The sequence below is a fragment of the Pipra filicauda genome, unplaced genomic scaffold (genome assembly GCF_003945595.2).
Source record: "Pipra filicauda isolate LSUMZ 115617 unplaced genomic scaffold, ASM394559v2 scaffold196_size3971931_pilon, whole genome shotgun sequence".
In the NCBI taxonomy this organism is placed as follows: Eukaryota; Metazoa; Chordata; class Aves; order Passeriformes; family Pipridae; genus Pipra; species Pipra filicauda.
In genome coordinates, this window is record NW_024104305.1 from 3,925,161 (window position 1) to 3,952,859 (window position 27,699).

The 27,699-nt window shown below is 39.2% G+C and overlaps 1 protein-coding gene across 5 annotated transcripts; it reads left to right on the forward strand.

The window, feature by feature from the left end:
* On the forward strand, positions 1–25,939 carry MARCHF7 (membrane associated ring-CH-type finger 7). Of its 5 annotated transcripts, XM_027734537.2 has the most exons (11): positions 1–107; positions 5,710–5,866; positions 10,366–10,524; positions 12,603–12,765; positions 14,387–14,521; positions 16,180–17,296; positions 17,560–17,729; positions 18,939–19,048; positions 20,433–20,546; positions 22,331–22,379; positions 24,255–25,936. In XM_027734537.2, the coding sequence occupies exons 2-11, from the start codon at positions 5,720–5,722 to the stop codon at positions 24,278–24,280; spliced, it is 2,190 nt and encodes a 729-aa protein (XP_027590338.1). In that variant the 5' UTR covers positions 1–107; positions 5,710–5,719; the 3' UTR covers positions 24,281–25,936. The 5 variants fall into 5 exon arrangements, with proteins under 5 accessions (XP_027590338.1, XP_027590337.1, XP_027590342.1 ...); XM_027734536.2 differs by lacking the exon at positions 22,331–22,379 and having other exon boundaries at positions 24,255–25,939; XM_027734541.2 differs by lacking the exons at positions 1–107; positions 22,331–22,379 and adding an exon at positions 145–467 and having other exon boundaries at positions 24,255–25,939.
* The last annotated feature ends 1,760 nt before the right edge of the window (positions 25,940–27,699 follow it).

Below are 27,699 nucleotides of genomic sequence, written 5' to 3' on the forward strand. Positions count from 1 at the left end.
GGGCGGGCGGGGCGCGGCCGTATCTGGGTGGTGTCGCGGCCGCCATTGTACTGCGGGTCCGACGCGGCGCGCGCGGAGCCGCCGCGGCTCCGAGCCCGCCCCGGCAGGTGAGTACGGACCGTCCGCGGCGCCCGCTGCGGCCCGGCCCGGCCCGGCCTGTCCCACGCCTGCTGCGGGGCCTGGCACGGCCCGGCGGCCACGCGCCGAGGCCAGGGGAACCATTTTGTGCCGTGCGGGGCCCGGCCTCGCCGCCCTTCCATCCGCTCTCACCCCCACGACCGCTTGGCTCCGCGGCCGCTTTCGGAGCGAGGCCGTGTGGAACACACCCGGTGCCCCCCGAGCAGCCCCTGCCGTGCGGGCCGGGCCGCTCCCCGCGCGTGGCGGGGACGGTGCGGGGCCTGGCGGCTCTACGGGAGCAGCCCCGCGCCACAGAACCGGCCGCTGCGGCCCGGGAGCCGCCGGCATTCGTAAGTATTCTTGCTGCTCGCGGGACTCCTGAGGGGCTGCTGAGTTATTTGTCAGCCTTTCTGCATCGAAGGTTGAGAAAATACTTCGAATGAAGAATTGCACAGCCTCAAAGACACGCGAACTCCATCTTGTTTGTCATAAAAACGTGATTGTGAGTAAACACTGAGGAAGACACGTGAGCACAAGTAGCTTGGGAGAAGGTCTTATGAATAGTTTTATGTTAAACCACACAAAAACATGTAGATGTGACAGTTTGAGTCTTAGGTAGAAGTGTCACTTCATAGTTCCAAGCTAGAAGACTTGGATTTAGGAGCTGGTAGTGAAACTCATGCTTTCCTCTGATAGAGAGTACAGGAATGCTTAAAAGCTTAAAGCTAGAAAAGTTAGTAGAAATCGTGGAAGCTGGTAAATACTTTCCTTACTGCTAGACAAGACTGCCTAAAACCGCTCCTCATATATCAGTAGAGAAGGTCAAAGTAGAAGAGAAATATTTGCTGTCTGTTGTTTTTATCTTTTGAAATTGCGTTGCTTTCCCGCAAAGAGTTCTTGAATCTTTTCTGTCTTTGTTATCTCTATCCATGGCTATGTTAGGTCTAGTTGATGTTTTATAATGTCGTTAAAGGGATGACATCAAGAAGGGCAGGACATTTGAGCTGTGCACTCAAAATAGGCTGTTCAGCTCCACCTCCTGTTACAAGTTGGTCATCTGTTTCACAGGTATGACTTTAAAGTTTTATTTCAGAACTTGGTTTCTGACTGAGTCTTGAGAGACATCACATGTTATTCTAGGAGCCACTAGAGTTTCCAGATTTTTTTATGAGGTTTTGATTGCTAAGTAGTGTAAGATAGCATAAGCTGATGAAATATGTTGCTTTGGTGAGAAGAGTACTTCTCATCCTGCTATATCCTTTCTCATTTCTCTGTTGTTGGGTACCAGAGTGAGTACAGTCAAAATAATAGAGAAGCCAGAGGTGTGTTTTACCAGGATAGTGTGTTGAGGTTTCTCAATGAAGGACACGACAGGTGTGATATTTGAGTAAGATGTTCCTTTTCTGTTTGGCAGCGGCAGGCTTTTTCATCAGACTGCAGCACAATTTCTATTCTTATATTATTAGTATTTCCTCAGAGAAGTAGATTAAGTTTTTTGGTCTCACTACCTTCTGTGTAAATGGAGGTGAGTACATTGTCATTATAGAACTCATTACAGCATGTTAATTACCACTTGGGGTTTGTTGAATTCCTGCGTGTGTAAACAAAATGCTTGAGGTTTTAGTTTGAGTGCCTTTGTGCTCATTCAGGAAAATCCTTAAGACGCTGATCCTGTAAAAGGGAACCATTCTCATTCTGAAATACTGTATACAAGCACAATATTCCCCTTGCAGACAAGTACTAGTGTGGCTTTAATAATGTGATTGATTTTTATTGTGAGACCATTGTCTGGTTCTGTCCTGTGTTCTCTGATAGCTTAGCATGTTCACCTTATTTGTGACCAACCCCATTGCGTTACCATGATGAGCATAAGCCTTGTATGTGTTTTGGGTGTATTCAGCCGAACTGTGAAGAGGGTTGCTTCTCAGGCTTTCAAGGTACAGTGCTTAAAATGCTTTTCAGAGAACTCTGAACACCCCCTGCCAAGAGACCCCTTACTGGTGTTGCTCACCAGAGTTGAGATGCCTAGATCTAGTTTTATCTGGCTAGTAAATTCGTGTCATGGCTCCATTGACTTCAGTTGCAGCTCTGTCCAGCTGGGTAAGACAGGAAAGGCTGAAAGAGTTGGGGCTGTTCAGCCTGGAGAAGAGAAGGGTCTGGGGAAACCTTATTGCAGCCTTTCAGTACTTAAATGGGGCCTGTAAGAAAGATGGGGACAGACACTTAGTAGAGCCTGTTGTGATAGGACAAGAAGTAATGGTTTAAACTAAATTTGAGGAAGACATTTTTTACGATGAGGGTGGTGAAACACTGGCACAGGTTGCCCAGAGAGGTAGTGGATGCTCTGTCTCTGGATATATTCAAGGTCAGGTTGGACAGGGCTTTGAGCAACCTGGTCTGGTTGAAGATGTCCCTGCTTATTGCAGGGGGGTTGAACTAGATGGCCTTTAAAGATCCCTTCCAACCGAAACTATTCTATGATTTCTGCTGATTGGATTGCAAGCGAATTTTATGATGGATGGCCAGAAATTGAAGAGCTCTTCGGGCGTGATTTTTAAAAAAATTAAACCTTAATTAATCTGAATGACATGCTCCATATCACTGAATCTTTGTTGAAAGGCAAAGGTAAAATCCAATTTCCTTGAACAGAAGTTCTTTGCCTAGACCATAAGGCCTTTTATTCAGCATCTTTTCACTTCTGCATCAAACAAGGCAGGATTTCTCTTGCCTTTTCTTGCACTACTCCAATTGATCTTTATAGCAGATCCTTCTCATTTGCTGGCTGAGGTCAGTACTGCAGAAAAAATGTACAGTTGTATTCAAGAGATTACCCATAATGTGTATGCATAAACTGAAATTAAAATCTTGCATTTTCTAGTGTACTGCCTTAATCTTATTTTAACGCTTTTTTTGTGTATGTAGTTTCTGCAAGATTTCTTTATTTGAAGAAAAATAATATTATATAGATAATATTATCCTGACTTACTAGGGTTAAAATCACAGCCTGTGCTAATTTACAAGATCAGGCTGATGGATAACATTGTCCTCTAGGGGTTACCTTAGAAAGGAGAAAATTAGTCTTGTGCCTGTGTGTGTCTGAAGAAGTAATTTGCTAATTTTGGACTCCATTTCAGCTTCTGGAGGTAGTTGGTTCTGGTGTCCACTCTTCCACCCTATCCTTTTCAGTCTGAATGCCTGTGTTTTGTTTGTTCTGTGGGTGGCAATTTTATCAGTATTAGATGATCTCTAATTTAGTTTTGAAGCTGTTCTTACACTTCTTTATCCTCCCCTGGTTCATCTAGACATTATTTTCTACCAGTAAGAGCTTCCATCCCTTCTTCTTGAACCTTTGTGTTTTCTATATGTGTCTGTGTCTGACTTTTATCTATATTATTTAATTTGTCTGGTTCCACACCTATCTGAAACAAAGTGATTCAAAGTGATTCAGAAGTAAATTGATCCATAATAAAGGGGATAATGCTGGCGCTCTGTCAAGTACTTAATAGTACAGAATTGGATCTACTATTCTGTGTGTCTGTTCCTTATATTTTATATCAGGGTAAAACACAGACAAACAGTGCTTTGAGTGTCAGATGTCATCAAGACGTACAGCTGTCCTGTCCAGCATGCACCCTCATCTGTATTACTGTGACATTATTTTAATTTCACAGTTTGCAAATTTGATAGTTACTTTTTCAAACTCAGTGCAGCTTCATCCAAGTACTGGACTTGCAGTGCACATTATGGCAGATTACTCTGAAGCTTAAATTACGTTACAGTTTAGGATTGCTACATTTTACTGCACTGAGGATCCACCTGAAATGATATAGCTTAGATTATTAGATTTTCCTTAATTTCTTTTAAACTTCCATGATTAACAGTTTCTTCTGAACTTTGAAACACTGCTTAGAACATTCTTATTGATAGAGCTGTGTTTACAACTTGAGAATTGCATAAATTGTTTAATATTTACCTTGGGATTTAAATGTGATCTGGGAAATTTAATTAATTAATTATTTCAGGTTACTAATGCAAAGTTAGACAAGCGAGAATTTCAGATTCCTGACCAGATCTTTTTTAACTGATGATGTCTCTGGCGAATACTAAGGGGTTGCTAATGTCAGAAGCATGGTCTAGAAGCCGATGTGCTTCTCATTAATACAACCCAGTACACAAAAATAAACAGTTCCTTGATGTGCTTTATAATTTAAAAGTCCTACTTGCAGGATTAAGCATTTAGGCTACTTTGTGTTTTGAGGACTGTTGTAAAGCTGGCAACTAAACATGCACGAGAACAGTAGTTAAAAAAGTCCTCTTACGGAAATAAACCTCAGCTGTCCCAGCTATTTGGTCAATGGAGTTCTGTACAAACTGGCTTTTGCCAGGTAGAATATGTAATGCAGCATGACTTTAGCAAAGATTAGAAGTCCTGAGTATGTGAACTCAACTTGAAACTGCAGCCAGACATGAGGTACATCGGGATTGATGCAGCTGCTTTTTGCAGACAGTGGCTGAACTGTGGAAAAAAGTGTACTTTGCTGATGGATAGGGTTTTTTCAAAAATTAGTAAAGCTTACTCCTATTCTTAGAAGGTTAAGCCAGAATTTTACCACTTCTGCAACTCACCTTATACCAATGGAATTCTTGGTCATCTGTTTGAGTTGATAGTTATCGTGCTGCTCTTCACTGTGTACTCAGTTCACATGCTATGCAGTACTGTGCCACTGAGGATACTGCAGTTCTCTTAAATTTTTTATTTAAGAGCTACCTTTTGTGATCTGATTCTTGTCTGTACCATCCTGAAGAGGAAAAATCTGTGCATATAAGCAGGCCAGTTAGGTAGCTCTCTGGAGTTTTAGAGAAACACTAACTCAAGATACTATTTCAAGGACAAGGTTGACTATGGGGTCACTTCGCAGGGGAAAAAGGCACCAACATTTCTTTTGAAATGCCTAGAAATATCAAAAGAGCAAATAAATACTCAGCGAGTCAGAGTTAAATTTATATATGCACCTGTGAGATAGCATGTGCTCCTTTGCATATGTTAACTTGCGTGGGAGTTATCCTTGGAGAAGTTAAAGGCAGGGAGACTGCAGACATGGTTTTTCTCGGGGAGGTGAAGTTTCATGACTTTGACCCTGAAAAATAAGTCTGAATATAATTTCTGCAATTACAAAAATGTAATGCATAAATTTAAGAAATCTGAAGTACTTTCTTCCTGACTCATTTTGTGTTAATATGAATGCTGTGGAGTTCTTAAGGGAGTATATTTATATATTTTATCTATGTGTATTAGGGATATATATGTAATATTTATAATAGTAAGAGTATATTGTAATAAAATAAGTATAGCAAAAGGGGCTGTATTTCTAGTTTTCTAACATGGAACGGGAGGAGATGTAAAGAAGAGGTTACAAAAGCTAGGGTGAGAGCTCGTTTCCCCGTTTTACTGATGCACAGTCAGACCAAAGCGCTGTGTATTTAATATTCGTATGTGTGAGTCATATTTATGTTACACTCAGAAAGACTGTGCCTGTTTTGCATGAGGTCCCTGCTTATAGGAGAAAAAATAATCAGTGTGTCCTTGTACAGGATACAAAGAATGGAGTCAAAACCCTCAAGAATTCCTCGCAGGATATCTGTTCAGGCTTCCAGCTCTTCCCTAGGATCTAGGACATTGACTGGAAACAGTTTAGCTGGTGCATATAGTGCAAGAGAATCTTCATGGAGATTAGAATCTGGATACCAGGTAATGTGGTTTTTTTCTTTTTGTAAAGTATACATTAATTTCAAGTGTTTTGTTTTGTTTGTTTGTTTTTTTTAACCAAGAAAAGCCCCCAAACTCAGACAATTCTAAAGTACAAGAATTTAATAACCAGGCCAATGACAGTAATCTGTGAACTGGTAGTTCTATAGATCTATTTTTACCTGCTCGTGTTTGTAGCTGCACCTTTAGAAATCAGCTGTTTGATGACTGAAGGGGCACCCTGATACTGTGGATCTGTTTTGGCCTGAGTCACTGCCATTGTAAACCTGGCTAAATGGAGTTTTCTGTTGAAGGGGAGGGTGAGGGTTTTGTTTGAACTTAGATGTGTATAGGACGTTACACTTGATGTGTTGATGATGCAGAAATTACAGGACTTTGTTTTGAGTTAATGAGGCTGTGCCTCTCTGCAGCACCTCCCGTGTTTGCGTTTTGTGAAGGTAAGAAGAGGAGCTTTAGGCTCCCCTCAGCCTAAACACTTAGCATGTCAGTGTGCTAGTGCAGCTGGGCTCTGTGTGCCATAGACAGGACTGAGGGAAAGGCCTTTGGTTGGTTCACATGCAGCATTTCACACTGACCAAACTGCTTTTTTGGGGGCAGGGAGCCATGCTCAAGAGGAAGTGCTCACACTGTGCAGGTACTTTCACTTTTGGAAGAGTATTATGGGAAGTAGAGATTAAACTACTTAAGAAATTACTTTGGGCACTTGGAAGCCACAGATAGCAGTTCAGCTCAATTACCTTAGTAGTTCGCTTCTGCTCCTGTCAGCAATTCTCACCTCAGTTTTGGGCCCAGAAGTGTAAGCCCGTTTTGATCTTTGAAATTGCAGAAACTTAACTCTGTGATTAAATGTTCATATTTTTTAAAAAAATCGTTACGAGTTTGGTCCCTGCTGACAAGCTATCTGGAACATTGTGTTACATAATGCCTTTTTCAGAAACAGTTTTACAAGTAATGGAACATTATTTTTAGCACAAGTACACATATGTGTGTTACGTTTTTGTTATCTCTGGCGCACACACACGTTCATTAGTATATAGGCCATAGGGAATGTGTAAGGGCAAGCAATCATCAGTTGGTTTTGGTTTTTGGATTCCCCCGTGTTTTTCACGGGCTGGCTGCTCCGCAAAACCAAATCAAACAGTCTTACTCTTTTGTAGGAATTTATGGACACCGTCCACATGCAGTGTACATATACTGAAAGCTGTTGATCAGAAGATGAGTCTTCAGCTGAACTGGTTCTGTGAAGTTTGATGTGTTACTACTGTTAAGAAATTTTAACACAATGTACCTTACATTATTTAGTTTATTACACAAACTGCGACGTGTTCGCTCCACTGCGTATTCTTTTGACTATTTCCTGTTGAGCAAAGTGCTTCTAATCTGAGGAATGATCTTTATAACATTTAGGGGAAAATATTTGTATAGAAGATTATGTTGTATCCCTTCTTTCCACTTTCAGTTCATAGAATGTAGTCTGAGACCTTGTTACACAAGACTAGTGCTTAGTGATAAAAGCATAGGGAAGCTCCCTCTCTTGACTAACCTTTGGTACTTAGAGAGCAGGTAGGAACAAATTATATTAGTGCTTGCAAGTTAAGATTACAGAGACTGGGGTGTGAAGAAACAAATAGTCTAAATAAGATTAAGTCCAGTCAGATAGTAATGGAAAGGACAGGTGTTTTCCATTTGTTAATCCATTCAGAAGCCTACCTTAAAATATTTAAGAGCTACTTCAGTTACCAATCATTTAAGATTTGTCGTTCATAAGAAAAAACGCGTAACTATCAGTAATACTTTGGGTATAAAGGTGAAAGGGAACTTGGGGATTTGGCTTTTAAATACAGAGTAATTTCTGTAGAGAGAATATTTGATTGTAGCTTAACTCAAACTTTTGGGACAGAGCAGTCAAAATTTGAGTATTTGCTTTTGACTAGGGCTAAAAAAAATAAGAAAGGTTTCTATTGTTCTCTTTACATTTTTTGTCGTATAGGTGTGAATTCTTGTATGTCATGCATTTCTGAGATCAGTCTGGGGGCTAGCCTCTGCTTCTCTGAGATGGCAGAACAAGGAGGTTTATTGTAAACTAATCAGATGTACGTGATACAGTTGTTTCTAGGTGACTTAAAATATAAAAATCAAATTAGTGTAATGGTATGAGAAAAAAAATTCCTATGCTTTATGTTACAACATAGTAAACATTTTGTGAGAAATGAAATGAATTTTAAGGTGTTTTTTTTTTATGGGAGGATAGTGTCAAATGTAGTGTATAAAATTGTTCTGAATGTTTTCCCCATCATATTTTTCTGCTACTTAGACCCCAGATCGACACCAAAATAGACTAGATTGGGTAGTGCTTTAATTGTTAAGTACTAACAAGGGATGTTGACTAGTCTTAAGATGAACTGAAGGAAGAAAGCAAACTGATTTTTTTGTTGTTGTTGTTCATTTGTTTTGGTTTTTTGTTGTTGTTGTTGTTTCAGATATAGCAATTGGTTTGAGGATTCCTGACATCATACCTGATAATCTGCTTTCTCTTAAGGCCACTTTTTTGATTCCCAGTATGTTGCTTTTTTTTCTCTCCGTGTTGGCCTTGGGACATCCTTTAAAGAAATGAGCCCCGTGCAGAGGTACCACAGCTACCAAAAGCTGCTTGGCATTAGGATGGTATATGATGTAGCTCCACGACTGGGCTTTCAGAGCTGTGCTGGTCTGAGTGTGATGTTCTTGAATTAGGGTCTTTAGCGTGGTGATCCAGACACTTAAGAAATTCTCACATCTTCAGAATCTAACGGTTGGAAAGAAAGGGGAAAGGCAAGTATTTCAAGATCAATTAAGTCTGCAGGTATGGCTCATAGTAAGGACATTTTAAGAGAGCTTTACTTTTATCTTCAAGTTGTTTAGTCTTCTGCCCATAGGCTGATTATCCATATGTGAAATAATCTGGAAATATGATGAATCCCACTGAGACTTGAAAATATGAGGTTTAATTTTGCTTGTGAGAATGATGAGCCATGAATAGTTCTTCAGCTTTTTAAATCCCAATCCTATGATTTTTAAGAAATGGTGACAGCAACTACTGTGTTTGTAGTATTAATAGTGTGTAGAAAGAGAATGGACAAATAATCACTTAGAAATGCTTCTTAGTGTTAATAAAATGGTTGGATTTCTGTTATTTCTATTGATTTTATTAATCTTAATGATTATTCTATGGAGCAAATTAAATTGCAGTGTCTTTCCTCAGTTATCATCTATTGATTGAAATTCAGTGTAACTGGTAGTCTAGAGTCCCTTAGGTTCTCTTAAAAACAGGCATACTTTTATGTTAAATGGTTCCTGTTTTAGGTATTAGAAACTTGCCTCAGTAGTCAAGGGGAGGATTAGAGCTCCTGATTTTGGAAGAGAAAACACAAAAAGAGCACAGTTATGGTGATTGCCCTGCAGACCTCCTCAGACTTCAGATAATTTGAGCACTTTGTTCTCAGGAAATGCAGCAAACTGTTTATTTGCAGGACTGTTTTGCCAAACAGTCTTAGTCTGGTATGCATCTCAAACTGTGGAATCAATATTTGTGTCTGAAATAGGCTGCGTAACCCATTTACCTTATTCTGAAGCCCCAAGTGGTTTTATACCCAGTGCTGTTCACTGTTTTATGGTGATCTTCAATGTTAGTGATTTATAAAAAGCTTAGATGCATAAAAATTTCAATTTTGTAATGAAAAACAGAAATTTATTATTGCCGCTTGCATGAAATGTAATTGGAATTAATAATGATTACTTTTCAGTCCTTCACTACCAATAGCATAATGATGGATTATTAGAATAGACTGCAGAGAAATAAAAACCTTAAGTAGTGGTAAAAGGGAAATGTTTAAGAGTTGGAGAAGATACTGTGTAATTTGCAGGAGCGTTTTTAAGGTGATATAGTTTACATTTGCTATACAATCTATTTTCCTTGGACAGATCATGCTCCTTATATAAAAATAATTATCTGTTAGTAGGCCCCAAAACATTATTTTTCTTCTTTCCCCCCAGCTCTTTGCACCACTCTTTTCTGTATTAAAGCCGATGGCCGGGACAAGACAGGTAGCTTGCTTTAGTGGCCAGATGTCGTCATGGAGACTTCTTCTACATACGTGGGGTTTTTCGCATAACACTTGAAAGTGAGGGCCTTAATTCTGCCCTGTTGTTGCAGTATCTAAGTTGGGATAATGCCTCGAAAGCCTTTCACTTTTTGCTGTCTGGCCAAATGAGAGGACAGATGAAGGAACTGATCATTGCTATGAAGTACTTTAAAAAAATCTTTCCTTTTTCCAGTGCTTCTCTCTTAAGCCTGTTTCATTTTTTGACTGTCCCTTGGGGTTTCTTACTAAAGGTTTCCAGATGTGGTACTACCTCCACTTCCCTGTATTTTCTATATTCAGAGCGGATACTGAGTTGATTGTGAGTTACAAGATGCATACAATAAGTATGTTGTTCTTCAGGAACCCAGTGTATTGAATAGTTCCAGTAGAGACTGGGGAATTGGAGAAAGAGATACCTGCGAGACTCCTTGGAAGCTTTCGGTGTCCTCTCCAACCCGCTACTCAGGGACACTCGATCATCCACGTTCTGGAAGATTTTTGGGAAGCAGGAGCAGATTGGTGAGAACTGTTAATGTGTAATACCTGAAAAAAATATTTAAACCCAGGGTTTTACTTTAGCCTTCTCAATCTGACAAGCAGCTAGCAGAGGCTCATTGTAATGTTTCTGGGTAAGTACAATATTACTAAGCCAAGATGGAGCAAAAGCTAGAAGATAGCAGTGTTAAGAAATTATTCAGAGGATAAAAATAGTAATGCATATTAGTTTTAGTAAGAGTTAATAAATAAATTTGAAGCAAGTGGCTCTGCAAATGTCCATTAAAAAGAAAAAAGGAGGGGGTGATTAGAACCTGATATGTTACAGTCCTGTGGATGGCAACATTAGTATTATTTATACTCAGCTTGTTCCATCAGGTATTTCTAGGGGATGTGGGTTTTGGATGGTACCAGTTCTGTGAGTGAAGCAGGTGAAGACCTGCTTTAGGAAACTTAATTGTGGAGGTGTAGTTTATAATCTGCTTGTGCTTACTGATGTGCTGCTTACATTATACTGTGAAAGAAAATGGAGGCTTAGTTGTTTGCATGAGATTCAAGGCTCAGGCCTTAACAGCTTGTCATAACTGGTTTCTAGAATGTGCCTTTGTAACTCCAAAAATAGTTAGTTTGTGCCATGCTTATACATTGTAGAGTGACAGTAAAACACTTCAAATTGCTGTAGCAATATTAAGGTGGGAAAAGCAGAAAACTGTGAGCAACTTTGATGGGATGGTAGTGAACAAGTAAAAATTCTGCTCATTTTCTGGATACGTAAGAGTGCTCACATCTTTAAAGAGATATTTGTTTTCTTAGTGACTTGTAGGTAAAGACACTGAGATAATGGGGAGGGGGAGGGAGGAACCAGTGTGCATGTGCTGGCCTTCAGGGGAAGCCGTGGTCAGTGTACTTAAATGCAAATGGAATCTGTGGTTGTAAGTGGTCTACATACCTAGTTTAATTGGCGCTATAGAGTTTTCAAGATGAAAATCTTTTTTTTCCCCAGAAAGGTTAATTTTTCTCTTAAATTTAAGGAGTGAACGTTGCAGAAGGCATTCAGAAACTTCCACTTCTCAAGTAGTAAACAATTAAAAAATAAATGATACGTTAAGTAGAGGATTCATGAAGGAAAATAACCTACCCTTGTACTTGGTTTTTGTTGTTAGTTTCTGTCTCCCTGTCTGTCTTGTATGATGGGATGAGAGAAATACCTAGATACTTTTTATTTTGAAAGAGTATGGCTTAAACTTAGTAAAAACCATAATAAAATAACACCCCGCAGCTATAACATATACTCCAGTTTGGTTGATCCTTAAAGGATCTTGGTTGTGGATAAGTTTTTGGGGAAGACAAACAGCTCAATTGAGCTTTATGATTGATCTCACCTTTTTTTTTTTTTTATATATGAAAAAATAAACCCCAAACATTTCAAATAGAAAATGAATGCCTTGGCTGCAAGTAACTAGACAAACAGCTTTATAGGCTATCCCAATTTTTTTTCTAAGTACTGGGATACTAGTTTCTGAAAACTGTTTTATTTCAGTGCTGTACGCTGCAAAAATTGTTTTGTACCTGTTCTTTACTCTGAACTGCTTCAGTAGCACTTGGGCTTATTGTAATCAAAATATACCTGTTTCAAACAGTTCACTTGAAGCTCACTCCTTAACTAACTGTATTTTAGGTTGGTAAAAAAGAAGTTGGAATGGTTAAACTGTTAAATAAAATAATGTTGCTGATCGATTTTGGCTATGTCTGGACAGCAAGATTATGTTCCCTTGGAGATCTGTAAAGCTATATTTGATTGTGTTGATATTCCTGGCCTCTAAGATCCTATGATTTTTTCCCCTGTAAGTCACATCAATCTATAAAGGAAAAATGATACTGAATGTCATAGGAACTGGCTTTTGTTGGTAGGACTGTATTCAGTAAACATGGAAATACTAATCAAGAGTGCAAGCACAACTCCTGGGTTATTTTTAAAGAAAAGGTTTTTGTATCTAAGACTTACTCTATACTATTTTTGTAAGTTTTACATTATGTACACTTTTGTTCAGTGTAAGCCCATCTGAAATACTGTGTAATTTATTTTTTTAATGTTATTTCAGTCAACATCTTCTTCCTCTCATTTTACATCTGGGTGTTACGGTGAGTCTGAGAGAACTCAGGGAGCATATTCAAGACAGCAGCAAGACAGTGATTCAAAGAGACCTAAGCTATCTTATACATCTACCTCTTCTGTGAGAAGTAATGGCTTGTCTGCCTTTTCAGGTGAGAGGTTGATTACTTGAGCTGAGTTACATCACAATTGTCTGAGTAGTGAGATCAGGTTTTATCAAGTTTTAAAAGATTTGCTTTGAAATAGTATGCTTTTATTATTCTTAAATAATAAAACCTTATGCCTATCAGAAGAGTATGTTCATAATGACAGCAGTATCCCAAGTACCAAGAATGCTCTTAACGTGGTCTTTTGAAAACCCAGCTGTACTCATGTAATTTTGGAATTATTACCTCTGTACCCATTCCATTTGCAGTAAAGCTGAACCTCGTGGCTCAAGTATGTCTTAATTGGTTAATATTCAAGGAAAGAATGAGTGCAGCTGCTCTTATTTCATGAGTCTAATTGTCTTGGTACATCAGTGTGTGCCAGGGAGCGCAGAAAAGAAATCTTTACCATATTTAGCAATATGTTCCAAGCACAGTGCCATGGCTGGTTAGAGCACTGTGGGTAGGGGTCAGGGAAGAAAGTTCTTTTTTTAGCAGGGCCTAAATTCATTCTATAGGCCACACAAAAAGAAATTTTCTAAGAGCTCTTACATGAAAACCTGAGATTTTCATTAAAGCTATCTTAAAGTAAGTTGGTGAAACTTGGATAGACAGGATTTAATCAATATGCCAACAAAAGTCTAAAGCTCAGAAAGTGACGGTCAAAAACTTACACTAAAAGTATTTCTAGAACATTTTGAAACAGACCATTAGTTTCATTCAGATTACCCTTATGAGCATGGATTAATGTTATTTTTATATCTCCTTGTGGTATGGAACCTCACAGCCATCCAAATAAAAATAAGTTCTTGCTTAAAACCCAGTATTAATGATGCTTTCTTACTCTGTTAATAAGATGACAACTGTTAACATATCTCACTGTGGAGTAGGACTGCTCGTCTTTCCATTTCTAGATTGGTCGGTCATTACACTGCTGACCAATGAATGCTTAAATTAGATTTCTAAGTTAGCAATGAACAAAATCAAGGTGAATTTTTCAGAACCATTGAAGAACGCTCTTTTGGAACAAGAATTTTGTTCACAGCTGAAGTGTGTACAGTTCCCTATGTCGTCGTTGGAACTGTTTGTAGAAAATAAGATCCCTTTTGACACTGACTTGTTGTTTTACTCTGTAATAAGTACAGTATTAGTAATTGTTCTTAAAGTTGTGTCTAAACTACATTTAAGCTTCAGCTGTCTTTGTGGAAAATGAATTTTAGAAGCATTTAAGTAGCATCAAGTAAAATGGCAGCATTTACTAAGTCTCAAGCTGCTGTTTTTGCTATATTGTGAAACCTGTGTAAGAGCTAGCTACCATTAGGAAACAAGATGCTACTTCTCTTCCTCTGCTGTCCTGTATGAGTGTTAACAGGTTTGACTCTTCACAAAACTATTATTACTTTTCGTTTGGTTTAGCTTTCAGAACTAACTCACTGCAAGATTAAGTGCGTGCCAGGATCAGCAGAGTGCTGCTTATTCTGGGCTTTATATTTGCCGCTGGCCACTTAATCAGTTTAATGGTAATGTTAAACTCACTGTTGATATGGAATAACAAAAATGCACGTGCAAGTGCCAGCTTTAATGGATGATTACCAAAACAGGGGATTTATTTACTTATTCTTTCTAGATTCCTCATGGAGATGCAGTAGGATTCCTAGATCTTCATCAGTGATGCGAAGGGAGTTAGAAAGACGAACGGATCTGTCTGTTAACAATGTGGTGGATCCGACCTACAGAAACAGTGACTTTTCACCTTCAACATGTATGTATTGTGCAACTGAAAGCTTGTAAACCTACAGTTTGTATGCCTTTTAGTTTCTGAACATGTTCGTAGAATCACAGAATGATTTAGTTTGGAAGGGATCTTTAAGCTCATCTTGTTCCAACCCCCTGCCATGGTTAGGGATACCTCTCACTATACCAGTTTGCTCAGAGCCACATCCAGCCTGGCCATGAATGCTTCCAGGGATGGCACATCCACAACTTCTCTGGGCATGTTAATATTTTACTCAAAACACAAACTCAAAATATCTTTTTAATTTTAAGGTATCCTTTTAAATAAGGTTAGTTGGCTACTTGGCATGCATTGGCCAAACCACCAAAGGATGTCTGAGTGGTCTACCTTGTAGATGCATTCAGTCATATGAAAGTGGTATGGGTGCTCACCACTGTAACTGTGTGATTAGTTAGTAGGACTCTTTTCTACTTTGTGTTAAGATCACTTTGTATTTAGGTATGGGAAAAGAAATAATGTTAATTTGACCCAGGAAACTTTTTTCTTAAAGGTGCCCATGGTATATTATCTCTTTTCATTTGGGTTTTCAAATGGGTATTAGGGAAAACCACTAGACCACTGAAAATAGAAAGGAATGAACAAATACTTCACATGAGGCAAGAGGTTTGTCTAATGGCAAATACTGGGACTAGTAAGGACTTCTGTGCTGTAATTTTCACTTTCTGTTCAGCGTGTTGTGGCCTTCTGGAGTTTTTTCTGGGGAAGCTCATCATCAGTCTCGATCTGCCACCTTTTGCAGATGTATTCAGTGATATTTTTTTAATGCAGAAATTTAAAAAAATGTCATTTTTATAATTGTAGAAGATAAGCAGAAAAGCTAAAAACTGGTTCCAGATTTCAGCCTGCAGTCTTGCCTCAGCAGAGGAGTATGTTTTAATGTCATCATACTCTACACTTTATTAAAGTGGACAGTTCAGATTACCTGGTAGAGCCTAATGGGAGAAGTGGATAAGCGAACAACCTTGCTCTGTACTGTCCATGCTGCATTTCTAGCAGTAGTGCTGATATTAAGTGCTATAAAAATAACTCGTGACTGCGTTCCCTACTGTGTAATCAAAACGGTATGGTGAATGCTTGGCATCTGTGCAGATGTTTCTTTAGTTAGAATCTGCCAGATGCATAAACCTCAGCTTCAGCAATAAATGGTGATTGCAATGCAGAACCCATAGAAAAAAGTTACCAAAACTACAAACATGAAAGGTTTCAATTCCGGAATCATAGAGAGCTTCTGTTTCCTACCTTCATCTACCTATGCTTGTTCCTCTTCCCCCCTTTTCCCACCCCCAGCCCCCAAATCTAGCCATTTGAGGAGGGAAACTAGCTGATTTTAGCCACCTCAAATGATTCATGTAGTGTTAATTACAGTTCAGCTGCAGTGGAATTCTTCTCAGTGTGTTGAGGTACTTAGACAGTATTTACAGAAAATACACTTGTTAGAATTGTAGAATGTTTTGGGTTGGAAGGAGGGACCTTTAAAGTCCATCTAGTCCAATCCCCCTGCAATGAGCAGGGACATGTTTAACTAGGTCAGGTTGCTTGGAGCCTTTTTGAGCCTGACTGTGAATGTTTCCTGATGTGTTAGAACATATCTTGTCATAGTGTTTTCCTCTGCTTTTCTGCAACAGATCTTCAAGACAGGCCTGCCTCTTCCTATGCAGAGGGAGCAAGACCAAAAGAGAACTCCTTAAGCACTTTGAGGCTGAATGCGTCCGTGAACCGCCAGTTGCCTTCTGATCATCAGCCATCTTTTTTCAACAGAGACTCTAGTATGAGCTCTTCAAGATCCAGCTATTCTTCGAGACAAAGGAGAAATGAATTGGAATTTCCCCACAGGAGTGTGCAGCCAGCATTTTCGCTTACTGCCATTAGAGATGAAACCCCTTCCTCAAGTGGTTCTGAAAGGGTTTTATCTTCCCAGAGGTCACTGAATGAGCCTGCAGCTGACAGTGAAGGGAGGCGCACAACCAGGCAGCTGCTGTCCCGTTTAGCATCTAGTATGTCATCTACATTTTTCTCTCGAAGGTCGAGCCAAGACCCATTGCATACAAGATCATTAGGCTCTGAAGAGTCAACGGTGGTCCCAAGAGTTCAGGCTTCTACTCTGTCAAGTAGTAATGGAGCTGCCACTCCAGAAGTTCCAGGACTTCAGTCATCTGAAGCTTCTCAGGGGTTTAGTTTTCTTGGACGAAGATGGGGTTTATCAGCAGTTTCACAGAATCGCAACTCTGATTCAGATGGGGAAAGCTACAGACCAGACTCTGAAAGTAGGAGCACGGGATCCTGGTTGTCATCCTCTTTGAGGAACAGATGTACACCTCTCTTTTCCAGAAGAAGAAGAGAAGGAAGAGATGAATCCGCAAGGATCTCTACCTCTGATACAACTGCTAGATCACAACATGTCTTTAGAAGGAGAGAGTCAGGTGAGGAGACCTCTCTTGAAGCATCAGGTAGCCCTCCTCGGGCTTCTGTTAGCAGACCACCAACACCTGCAGTGTCTGGTATTTCTAGAGCTACTGCCTCCCCACCAGATTCAGCCCACAGCAGAAGAAGTTCTGGAATTCTGCCCGGTTCTCTCTTTCGCTTTGCAGTGCCTCCAACATTAGGAAGCAGTCTATCTGACAATCTTATGATAACTGTAGATATTATACCCTCTGGCTGGAATCAGTCTGATGGACAAGAAAGTGACAAGTCTAAAGTACCGCCTTCAAGAGATCCAGAAAGACTCCAGAAAATTAAAGAGAGGTAAATTAGTAACTTTTTTTGAGATAGTAAAATGTACCTGTCTTAAGGTGAGAGGGCTTTCTGCACTTGTGATTTTAAAAGAAAACTTTCCTTCAGAGCAGGCGGCAACTCAGTCCCCTGTCACCTGTATTCTCACTTCTGTCTTCACAGAAGCTCGTTTTAATTCTCTTAGGTTTGAGAACAGTTCGATAAAATAGAATTTTCAGTATAAAAATCTTTCATGAAATGTGTTACAGCGTTTATTGGTATTTCTTCCTATTCAGCCTGCTTTTAGAAGATTCTGAAGATGAAGAGGGTGACTTATGCAGAATCTGTCAAATGTCCTCTGCAAGTTCTGACAACCTTTTAATAGAGCCATGCAAATGCACTGGAAGTCTGCAATATGTTCACCAGGAGTGCATGAAAAAATGGCTGCAGTCCAAGATTAATTCAGGTAAAGCAGACTAGACCAAGGTAGACTTCCGGCTGTATAGGGAGGCCTGTCGGAGGGATTGCACTTACTGAGGTATGTAGTTGAAAAATGAGCAGTGGGGACAAACAACAGTGTGGCACTTCCAGACTTACTGTGTGTCTGTGCAGCTTCTCATGTGAGTAGTTCCAAGAACTGTATTTGTTGTTCAGAGAATTATTAGGGTTGTCTACTAAGGTATTAGACAAAATATAACATTGTAGAAGTATAGCTTTAGAACTACTCTGTCACTTTGGTGGTACGGCTTGGGGTGGAGTTTGCTCCCCACCCTTCCTTATGAGTATGGTTGTGCTTTTTTGCAAGACTGACATAGCCAAGCTGACTGTAGCAGAGCGATAAGAATTTGAAAATCCAGAAATGTTTTTCAATTGTAACTAGACTTAAGTACTTTATTTTTTTAAACATACTAGCTCTTGTTCAAGGCACTTTAAAACTGCTTGTTCAAAAACTGCTTCGAAGTGCGTATATAATTTTTTAAGAAACACTTCAGACTGGGTAAAAATTTTTGTAATAAATTGATTAACCAGTTTATAACTAAGTTATCTGCAGTATTCTTAAGACTTAAAAATAGGTGGCTTGGTAGAAGACACAAAAAGCATGGAATACTTTTTACCAAAGGAAGGTGCTAGCATCTGTTTGCTTTTTTACTCAATATCAGAGGACATGCATCAGAGTAGGGCTGTATTAGAAGCCTCAGCCTATAGAAGAAATTAATTTGAATTTAACTCTATGTAAAGGCATAAATCCACCATCAACTGTTCGTCTTATTGCTTATGGAGCAGCTTGTTTTAAAACTGGTACTTAAGACAAAATGTTACTGTGACAATGACTTTAAGCTGTTTTGGTATATTCATTCTTACTTTTGTGTGCATTTGGATTACACGGTAGAATTCAAAAAGCCCAAGAAGTGATTTTATGCCAGACTTGCAGTAAGAGGCTTGTCACATCCAGAATGAATGTGAGGCAAAATAGGTGCAGCTGTATAGAGAACAAACATTCCGCAGCATTTAAAATCTGACAGTAGCAGATGTCACTACATTCATATTAGAGGCTTTCTTTTCTTCTAACCTTGCTCTGCAAAATAAAGCCAAAAATTATACTTAGAGTTTGCAATGTTTATACGATTGTGTCATGGATTGTTGAAACTTGACACTGAGTTTCCCTCCTCACCAGGTTCTTCTTTGGAAGCAGTGACAACTTGTGAATTGTGCAAAGAGAAGTTGCATCTGAATCTGGAAGACTTTGACATTCATGAACTCTATAGGGCACATGCAAATGAACAAGTTAGTATATTTTACTTAATTTGGTAAGTGTTGGTTTAGTGCTGAGAGGGCAGCCTTCTTTAGAGAAGGCAAATGCATCTCTATTTCAGAAGGACTGTTATGCATAGAAAGTAATGTCAACATGGAACAGATTTTTCTCCTCAATATTCAGACCAATTCTATCTTCCTGCTGTGCTTCCTATAGCTGAGCTTTCAGTAAGTGTAATGTATCTTTTTTCTTAGTTGCAGATCTGCCATCTAGCTTTGCAGCCCCTTGTCTCTGTCACATAGGTGCAGTGTGAATTCTATTACGATTAGATTGAATTTCACATTGTCATGAGCTGTCTTTGCTTTTAGCTGCTTTTAGCTAAACACACTTAGCAGTTGTTTTAAATGTACCATTACAAACTTTTTTTGTTTCACTAAAGTGATAGAAACTAACCTATTTTCTAACAGCTTCTGACTGCTCCTTCAAGTTGTTTCCTAAATTAAAAATAATCAAAGGCCCATTAGTGTTACTCTTGTTATATAAAATACATTATCTTAGAACTACTGGATTGTGTAGTATTAAAAGTGAGTAAATAATACAAAGCTGGTGTTTTTAATTAACTTTATTCAGAGGGTTTTCCTTGTTCTCTGGGTTGTATTCTGAGAATATATAAAGACTAATGGTATAAGCGTACCTCAGAAGTTGAAAGAAAATACCAGGTGACATCAGTTTTGGGGCAAAACATCAACCTCTAATTTTTATTATTATTTAGAGTAAGTTCTTACCCTAGAACTCTATCACTTGGGACAGACCGAAATTTTCTTGGCTTTCTTGAGGGTGCCATCATCTTATGGTTTAATACTACTGAATATTGGTTACTGTCACTATACTTTAATAGAAATAAGAGCTTTGAAATTTTTTCCTAAAGAGTTGACTAAATTATCTGTTCAGTGCTAGCATTTTTAAAGATTTTCTTTATCTTGGGGAAAGGAATTTCTCAAAATATTTATAACATCATAGCATTCTTAAAATATACATATTCCTTTATTTTGGCTTTCTGTAAAGCATTGGGATCACAGAGAAGAAGCCAGAAATGTTCATTAGTTTTATTTTTCTGAGTGATATAATACTCTGATTCTTTCCTCTAAACTAATCATGCTGGCTGAGATTTAATTTGTAGAACTCTATTTATCTTCAAGGGTAACATGTTAAATCCAGGGTGGGTGGGAAGAACCAGAAGTATAAACAGCTTTTCAGTAATTAAAATTTTTTTGTATTTAATTTCCCTAATTCTCTTGGAACAAGTAGAGAGAAATATATAATGATTCCAGTAAAATCTCATTCTTATTCTACTTTTCGAATCATATATGCAGACGTATTACTGACATTCTGAATGTTTCTTTGATCTCCTTTAAGGCAGACTATGAATTTATCAGCTCTGGTCTCTACCTTGTAGTGTTGTTACACTTATGCGAGCAGCGCTTTTCTGATATGTTAGGAACTGCCAACGAGGCCAGCACACGTGTCAGAGTAAGTATGCACTGATTTTCTGGCAGGGATTGTTACCTTGAGTGACATAGGAGCTAGATACCCAAGAAATATGCTTTTTAAAAAACTTTTAGGTCTAAAATGGGCTGGGCTTGTCAGTGCACTAACACCGTGTTTACTTTGAAACTCGAGGTACTGCATTATTGCAGTTACTGTGTTGCAGAACGCTTTTTGTCAGGGTTGTTGGCCATTCGTTGGTTTGCATGTACCTTGTCGTGATCGTTGTGAACTTACACAAAACTGGAAGGTTAACCTCTCCCTGTACAAAATACGCAGTTGAGAATGTTGGACTACCTGATTTAATTTTTCTCATTACGCCAGTCTACATTGCAGAGGTCTAGAACTTGCAGTGGTTGTCTTATGGACTACGCCTAAATCTGTACTTGACTATGAACGTTGTGAAACAAACCATAGCTGTAGTAGGACTTTTTTGGCATTAGTCCAGGCTCCTATTAGTTGTGTTTGACTGTACTCTTGTCACTTAAATGGCTTGGCATAGAAACCTGGTAAGTGCACATTTTACAAGTAAGAGATCAGCATACAGAGTTCTTTCTGCATAGTGACTCACTCAGAAATCCAGTATTCTACATGTTTATTTGATACTTGATAATGAATCAGCGCTCTTAGTCAACTGAGCTCCTTGAAAAGCTGATAATTTTGGGTTTTTTTACTTGGATACAGAGAAGTGACAATATTAAGCTTATCCAATGGGTATTGGAATGGTTGACTGCCAGCAGGCATTAGGCCTTTGGGGAAGAGGCGGGACTGTACTCTAATCTTTTAAGGTCTTAGAACAGTGGTCCTCTTTTCTATGCACTTCTAACGTAGAACTTATATTCCACCGTCCACAAATGAAATGTGCAGTTTCCCTGGTGCGAGTGTAGAGATATAAAAGACACATAATCTAATAGTAGCCAGCATCCAGTATAGTACAGCTTGAGTGTATTACAGAAGTTGTTTTTACTGGATTTTCGTCAGAGGAGACATTACATACTTCAGTGTGTGACACTGCATTTTAACCCAGTGAGAGCACTGATGCTGCCGTTTGATACTGAGCATACAAGTAAGCAATGGAGACTCATTTTATCTGCTGTGTCTCAACATCTGGACTTTGAAACAGTGATGTAGATTGCCAGTGATTAAATTAAACCACTTGGCTGAGACATGTTATTCCTAGGGATTTGGGGGTTGGGTTTTGATACCATATGCTTCCAACATTAAACTACCATCATTGCCTAATAGTAATCCTGGTCTTAAGATTCTAAGTGTAAACAAAAACTTTAACCGTATTCATGCATTTTTCATTAATCTCATTCAGTCAAAGGACTCTGTTTTGTCATAATAATACTGAATTAAATAAAATGGATCCAACTAATGCAAGTCCTTACCATGATTATGTTTTTCCGCATTACAGTTTTTAGGAATGGTATTCATTAAACTGGCACTTGTTTATATTTGCTGCTTTCAAAACTGATGTGTTTTACAGACTGTAGAACATGAAGATGATGCCACTAGCTGCTACCAGAAACATTTGACATAGAGTGGAAGCTGAAATTACTGTGCAGTAGCAATTTGAAGTCTAATGTGTGGGGATTTATATTAAATTTTGCATTGATTTTTGTAAGTTGGGCAAATGGGTTAGGGTAACCAATATATGGCATGAAGCTTTGGGATGTAAAAAGTGAAGAAAACTTTGCTAACTTGTTGCAAACTTCTGCAGATACCTTTGCAACTTTTAAACTACTTTCTCTCTGCCTTGTTTCTAGTTTATTAACCTTGCAAGAACTCTTCAGGCACATATGGAAGATATTGAAAGTAGGTGCTTCCCCTCTTCCCCTCTCCTCCCATTAGATCAACTCAAAGCTAAATGAGTACAATCCTGCTTGCCAAGATTCATGATATGAACATAATTACTGAAAACTTTACTTGACCCAGCAGTGCTTTTTCCATCATCAGTAGAACTATTCCGAGGGGGAACCGATTTTAATTCTCCATGATTAATTTCCCAACATTGTTTAGACTACAGAAGTGTTATCTGCTAGTGATTACAAAATTCCTTACTAGTTACAGTTGGTTATTGTAATTCTAGTAGTACCTAATTGTGGGATTAGTGGTGGACCTTTAGGTTGTTGCCTTTTACAGGAGTCTTAGTAGGAAAGAAATATTTAGAGTCGAATTTCACTGCATTTAAGTTACATACTTCTTTTGCCGTTTTTTCCTCTTCCCCTTCTTTTTTTTGCCTTCTCCCTTTTCTTTTTTCCATTCACATGCACTTTTTGGTTGTTTGGATTCCTTGATCAGACCTACCACACCTCATGAACGAGATTTAAAGGTTGCCAGTTTTTCATAAAATTCTGTGCTCTATACAGACCCACGAAATGATTCTTCCTAATGCTGTCAGGCTCTGTGTTAGAGAAAAGGTGACAACATTTGAAAAAAAAAATCAAAAATTCAAAGCTTTATACTGACTTCTGGTAAACATGTCCTGGATCTATTTCTAGGCATGATGAATAGGCAGTAGAAGGGTAGTTGATCTACCTTTTTTTTTCCCTAGCATGCGCGTGAATGTCTGTTGACATTCAAAGTTTGTATATGAATTTTCACTGCATAGGATGCATTTGAAGTACTGTAAGGAATGGGGAATGTGTGTGTGTGTGCGTGTGTGAGTTTTAGTTCAAGATGATTATTGCATCAGAGCAAGGTGGGCTAGAGTTCTGAATTAATTCTTAAGTTATGTGCATCCTTATTAGAGTAAAGATTAACTTTAATGAGTGTCATTTTACACCTTAATTTAGTCTATATTTGATTCAGCCTTTAACTTGCAGGTGAGGAATGCTGAGTTTTAGTTTTATCACTGATGCACTTCAGTTACATTTGTCTGCTAAGAACTGAAGAAGCAAGGAGTCAGGCTTTTCTTCTTTCGGTATTCAGGGGTGGAACAAATTACTTCAGTGTAAATACTTTCTTGCCTGCAGACTTTGCTTAAGAGGACCTACTAAATTCCTGTTACAGACAAGCTAATGCTTTGCAAACCTGATGTAGATGTGTGTACTGACTTTTCTTTCGTAGTCGACAAGTATGTATTTGTCTCTTTAATTCACTTTGCAACAACAAAATCCTATGCACATGTGGGCTTCATGTTCATCCTGCGTATGGTGAAAGAACAGGGCTGGAGAGAAAAGCTGCTTCCGAGTAGGCCCAAGTTGCATTAAGCAACATATATATGTGTATATATTTAAAAATTTCAGAGTCTTTGTTCAGATGACTGAATCTTTCAAGATATTTTAGTGTCCAAATTGTTAACTTTGTGAGTCATTTCTTTCCCTGGTGTTGGGTGCTGCTGTCATGGATTGAATATATCCTCCTCTGACTACTGTTGGAATTAGCCACTGTAAACACTGCATAAAAGTTGAATCTCTGGCTTAATTAGGTTTTCTTCCTTTTACTTTGAGGAAGAAGAGCAGGAGACACTGCCTTTTGTACTGTTGAGTTTTGATTTGAAAATGCTATATTTTTCAGACATGAGATGCATTTAAGAATTAATCTATGTGATTACACCAGGTTTGGGTGGGTATTACAATCTGTCACTTATTATTATAAAATTACCTTTATTTCCTCTGCTCATCCTGAAGTGCTTTAATTTCAAAGACCTTTGTCAGGGCTTCTGATTATACTGTGTTGTTCCAACAGCTTCTGAAGATGATTCTGAAGACTGATGCTGGTAGACCTTTCATACTGCAAGAAACAAATGGAATTGCTGCAGAAATGCTGAACTGGCAAGAACAACATCAACATGCATTTGTTTTATTCCTCTCCTTAGTAAAAAGTGCATTGAATATCCCTGTAGTTTTTGAAGCGTTGTTGAATTCAAAATAAACTGCTGCACAGTGGAACTCTCAGTGGACTTGAGAACTACTCAGCATGTGTGAGGATTAGATACATAGAAAGCAATTTCCCATTTTAAATTATGAGGATGATGTGCTTTGTTTTGGAGGACATCAGATTTTGAATATTTAAGGAAGCTTTATCTCCCTTTGTGTTTCCTTCTTACTGTAGTCAGATTTCTGGTTTTGTCTTACTGAGCTTTGCTCCTCTGCTGGCACTAAGTGGTTATAGTGGGTTTCAAGGGGAGGGTGGGGATGTCCATGTACTGAAATAGGTTTTGTTTGGGTGTTCTTAAATGCCTCTTTTGCCGCATCATATAATAACTGATTGCTTCCGTTGTTAATAAATGAACAGGAGGATAAGCAAGATATTGTAGAAATTGTTTGGGTTTTGGTTTATTTGAAGATTATTATTTAACTCAAAAAGCAATAAGAACTTGCAGTGGTCTTTTAATACTTGGTGATGGCTTTTTTATGTACCAGTTTGGAAATTGGAGATTATATTTGATATCATGTGGCTGTTCCATTATGGAATATTGCAGGTGTAAACTCTTGCATTTCAGCATTCCTAGCAGATATGCAACTTGATAAAGACCTGAGGTTGTTCAGTTTAATCAGAGTTTTTTTAGATCCCACCTTCACTGTTCAAAGCACTGGTTATCAATGTGTTTTCTAGTGTCGTCACTTCTTTATAAATAAAGACAAAAGAGGTATGCATCTCTACTGGTATTGTCCATTTTATTGAAACATGGATATCTACCAGAACTTACACTTGAAAACATAGAAAGCTGTAGTCTGTGGTATATCTTTACTAATGTTTATAAATTCTTACGCGGATATTTAAGATTGTTTCTGACCATTTTGGATTGAAATGCTTTATATGAATGATGATACAATAAATTCTCATACACGTATTGGAATTGTATTTCTTACAAATTTATGTTAGTTTTTTAATTACCACAGTAACAATGTATCTGCAACAACTGCAATATGTTGAAATGCCATGAGTGTAGTTTATTGTTACATTATGAAAAACTAATTTGTGCAGAGGAAAGGATGTGCCTTAACAGCTGAAATGAACTCGTGATTTTTAACAGTTAACTTTGCTAGTATTACATGAGATGGCCTATCATCTGTAAGATTTGAAAGAAAATGGAGTGCAAATGAAATGGCACGTTTCTGTGCCCATTCTGGTAACCTTAGGCATTGGAATATTCAGTGCCAACACTTGAAAGTATTACTCCAGCAATTAGTTGAAATGGAGCTCTGGGACATTTATCTGAAAAGTGAAGGTCCAGGCATGTGTGAAAATGTTTCTCATTTCTGAAGAAAGTGAATTGAAGTTTATAATAAAAATGTTCAATCCTTTCTTAGTTGGTAGAGCTGAATAAAATGTCATACAATGAAGCAGTCAGTATTTCATATGCACTCAATACATTTAGGGTTACAAGGATGAGTTCTGATAACCTAATAAATTGATGACTTGAAGGATATTTTTAATTTTTTTTTTTCAGTCCTTGTGACAAGCAATGTTCCATGAAGGTGAGCAATGTAAGTAGCTCCACATACAAATTTGGTTGAAGTGATATATTGCTCTGTTGTCCTGCAGCCTTGTTGAGCTTCAGTGCAAATGAAGGAATGACATGGGGCAGTATTGTGATGGAATCGGTAAAGGGTGGCGGGTCTGAATGCACCTTTTGGGAAGAATGCCAGCCCCAGCTGCCTCCTCAGAGGAGAGCTCTGCCTTGCAACCCTGATTCCCTGAGCTATATTGAGGGGGAGAGGCTGGGAGCAGCCAGGATTAGTCATCTTCCATGTGCCCGTGGCTGTGATATCTCTGTCCGTGGGAGCAGCTGTCTGTGAAGCCCTCGAGGGCCCGTGCAAGTGGATTTTTCTTAGCACAGTGCACGTGTGCTCAAACATGCTTTGTGTGCCCACACGTGCACCCTGTTTGTTCCCTGGGTTTGAGAACATAAGGAATAGCCACGACTTGTTGCTGGTTCCAGCGCTTCACAGGCAGACTGTGACCCTCAGTGGTGGGCCCAGATCTCCCTAATGAGGCCAGTGATGGCAGATCTGGGTGTGGATGGCATCGTGCTGATGGGAACAAGCTGCAGAATTGAGTGCCTCATCTCATCTTGGGGCCAGTTAAAAGCTGCAGGGATTGACAGGGCCCAGAGGTGGAGCGCAGTGCCATAGTGAATCTTTCGGGCTGTGGCTCCTGCAGATGTGCTTGGTGCTCTGATGGACATGCTCCCAGAGTCCATCCTGGGCTTCTGCAGCAGCTTCTGTGTTAAGGGTGAGCGGGAGGGAGTATATTTTTTCATGTTCCAATTCTGACGTCTGCTCCAGTATGTGTAGCAGTCTGTTGTATGCTACCCTCCCCTGCCCGGGTGTTTGCTCTGCACTGCCCCGCCTTGTTTCAAATGTCCTTCCGTCTCCGTTGTTGTGCTCCTCCCACACCTGGTCACGGGTTGGGCTCCTCTGCCTCTCAGTAGCACTGCAACTAAGAAGGCTGGGCATGTGCAGGACGGAGACTCCTGCCCATGTGCATGAGCTCCGCAGTGATGAAGAAGTAATGAATCCCCCCTCCCCAAAACAACACGTGTACGTGAGGGGCACAAAGCGAAGGGCAGAGCGGTGCATGTGCAGCAGCGCGCAGGGACTCGGGAAGCTGTACTGCCCCTCCGCTGTCAGTGCTGCCCCCAGTGCTGACCCTGTAGAGGATCGTGACCAGAGCAAGCACACAAAGGGTTAACGAAGCAGTGGACATTGCCAGAACGGAAGCGAATGTGGCAGAAGGTGGGAGGAAGTGTCTAAAATGTGCGTGGAGCCAAAGGTCGCATGACCCAGAACGAGAAGATGACTGAAGAAAAGAAAGCATGTTGAAAGCTGATAGGTGTAAAGATGGACATTAGTTGTTAATAGGTAGAAATATGCATACTGTAATTTTATAGGGCCAAGTATTGCTTGTTGATAGGTTGAAGATGCTTAGCTCACAGACCAGAAACAAAACTAATTCCTCTATAAATAGAGGCTTGGGAAAGGAAATCTGGGTGATGGGTAGGCTGGAGAAAAGGTGTGTAGGTAGCTGTGTGTGACATCTGTGTATATCCGGGAAAGCAGTTCTAGTGACATTCACGCCGCCAGGGAGCCAAAAAAGGGCACAGTTGTCTGAAGAAGGCAAAAGCTCTGCCAGCCTCTTTCAACACCTGCACTGAAGGAGATGCAAATTTTCTCCCTCTTGGGTG

Bases quoted from the DNA above. Each gene is read 5' to 3' on its own strand.
- MARCHF7 (XM_039380444.1), top strand. From the start codon at position 5,627: ATGTTACACTCAGAAAGACTGTGCCTGTTTTGCATGAGGTCCCTGCTT. The intron at 5,867-10,365 runs GTAATGTGGTTT...GTTGTTCTTCAG, and splicing joins GATTAGAATCTGGATACCAG to GAACCCAGTGTATTGAATAG. The intron at 17,297-17,559 runs GTAAATTAGTAA...CTTCCTATTCAG, and splicing joins CTCCAGAAAATTAAAGAGAG to CCTGCTTTTAGAAGATTCTG.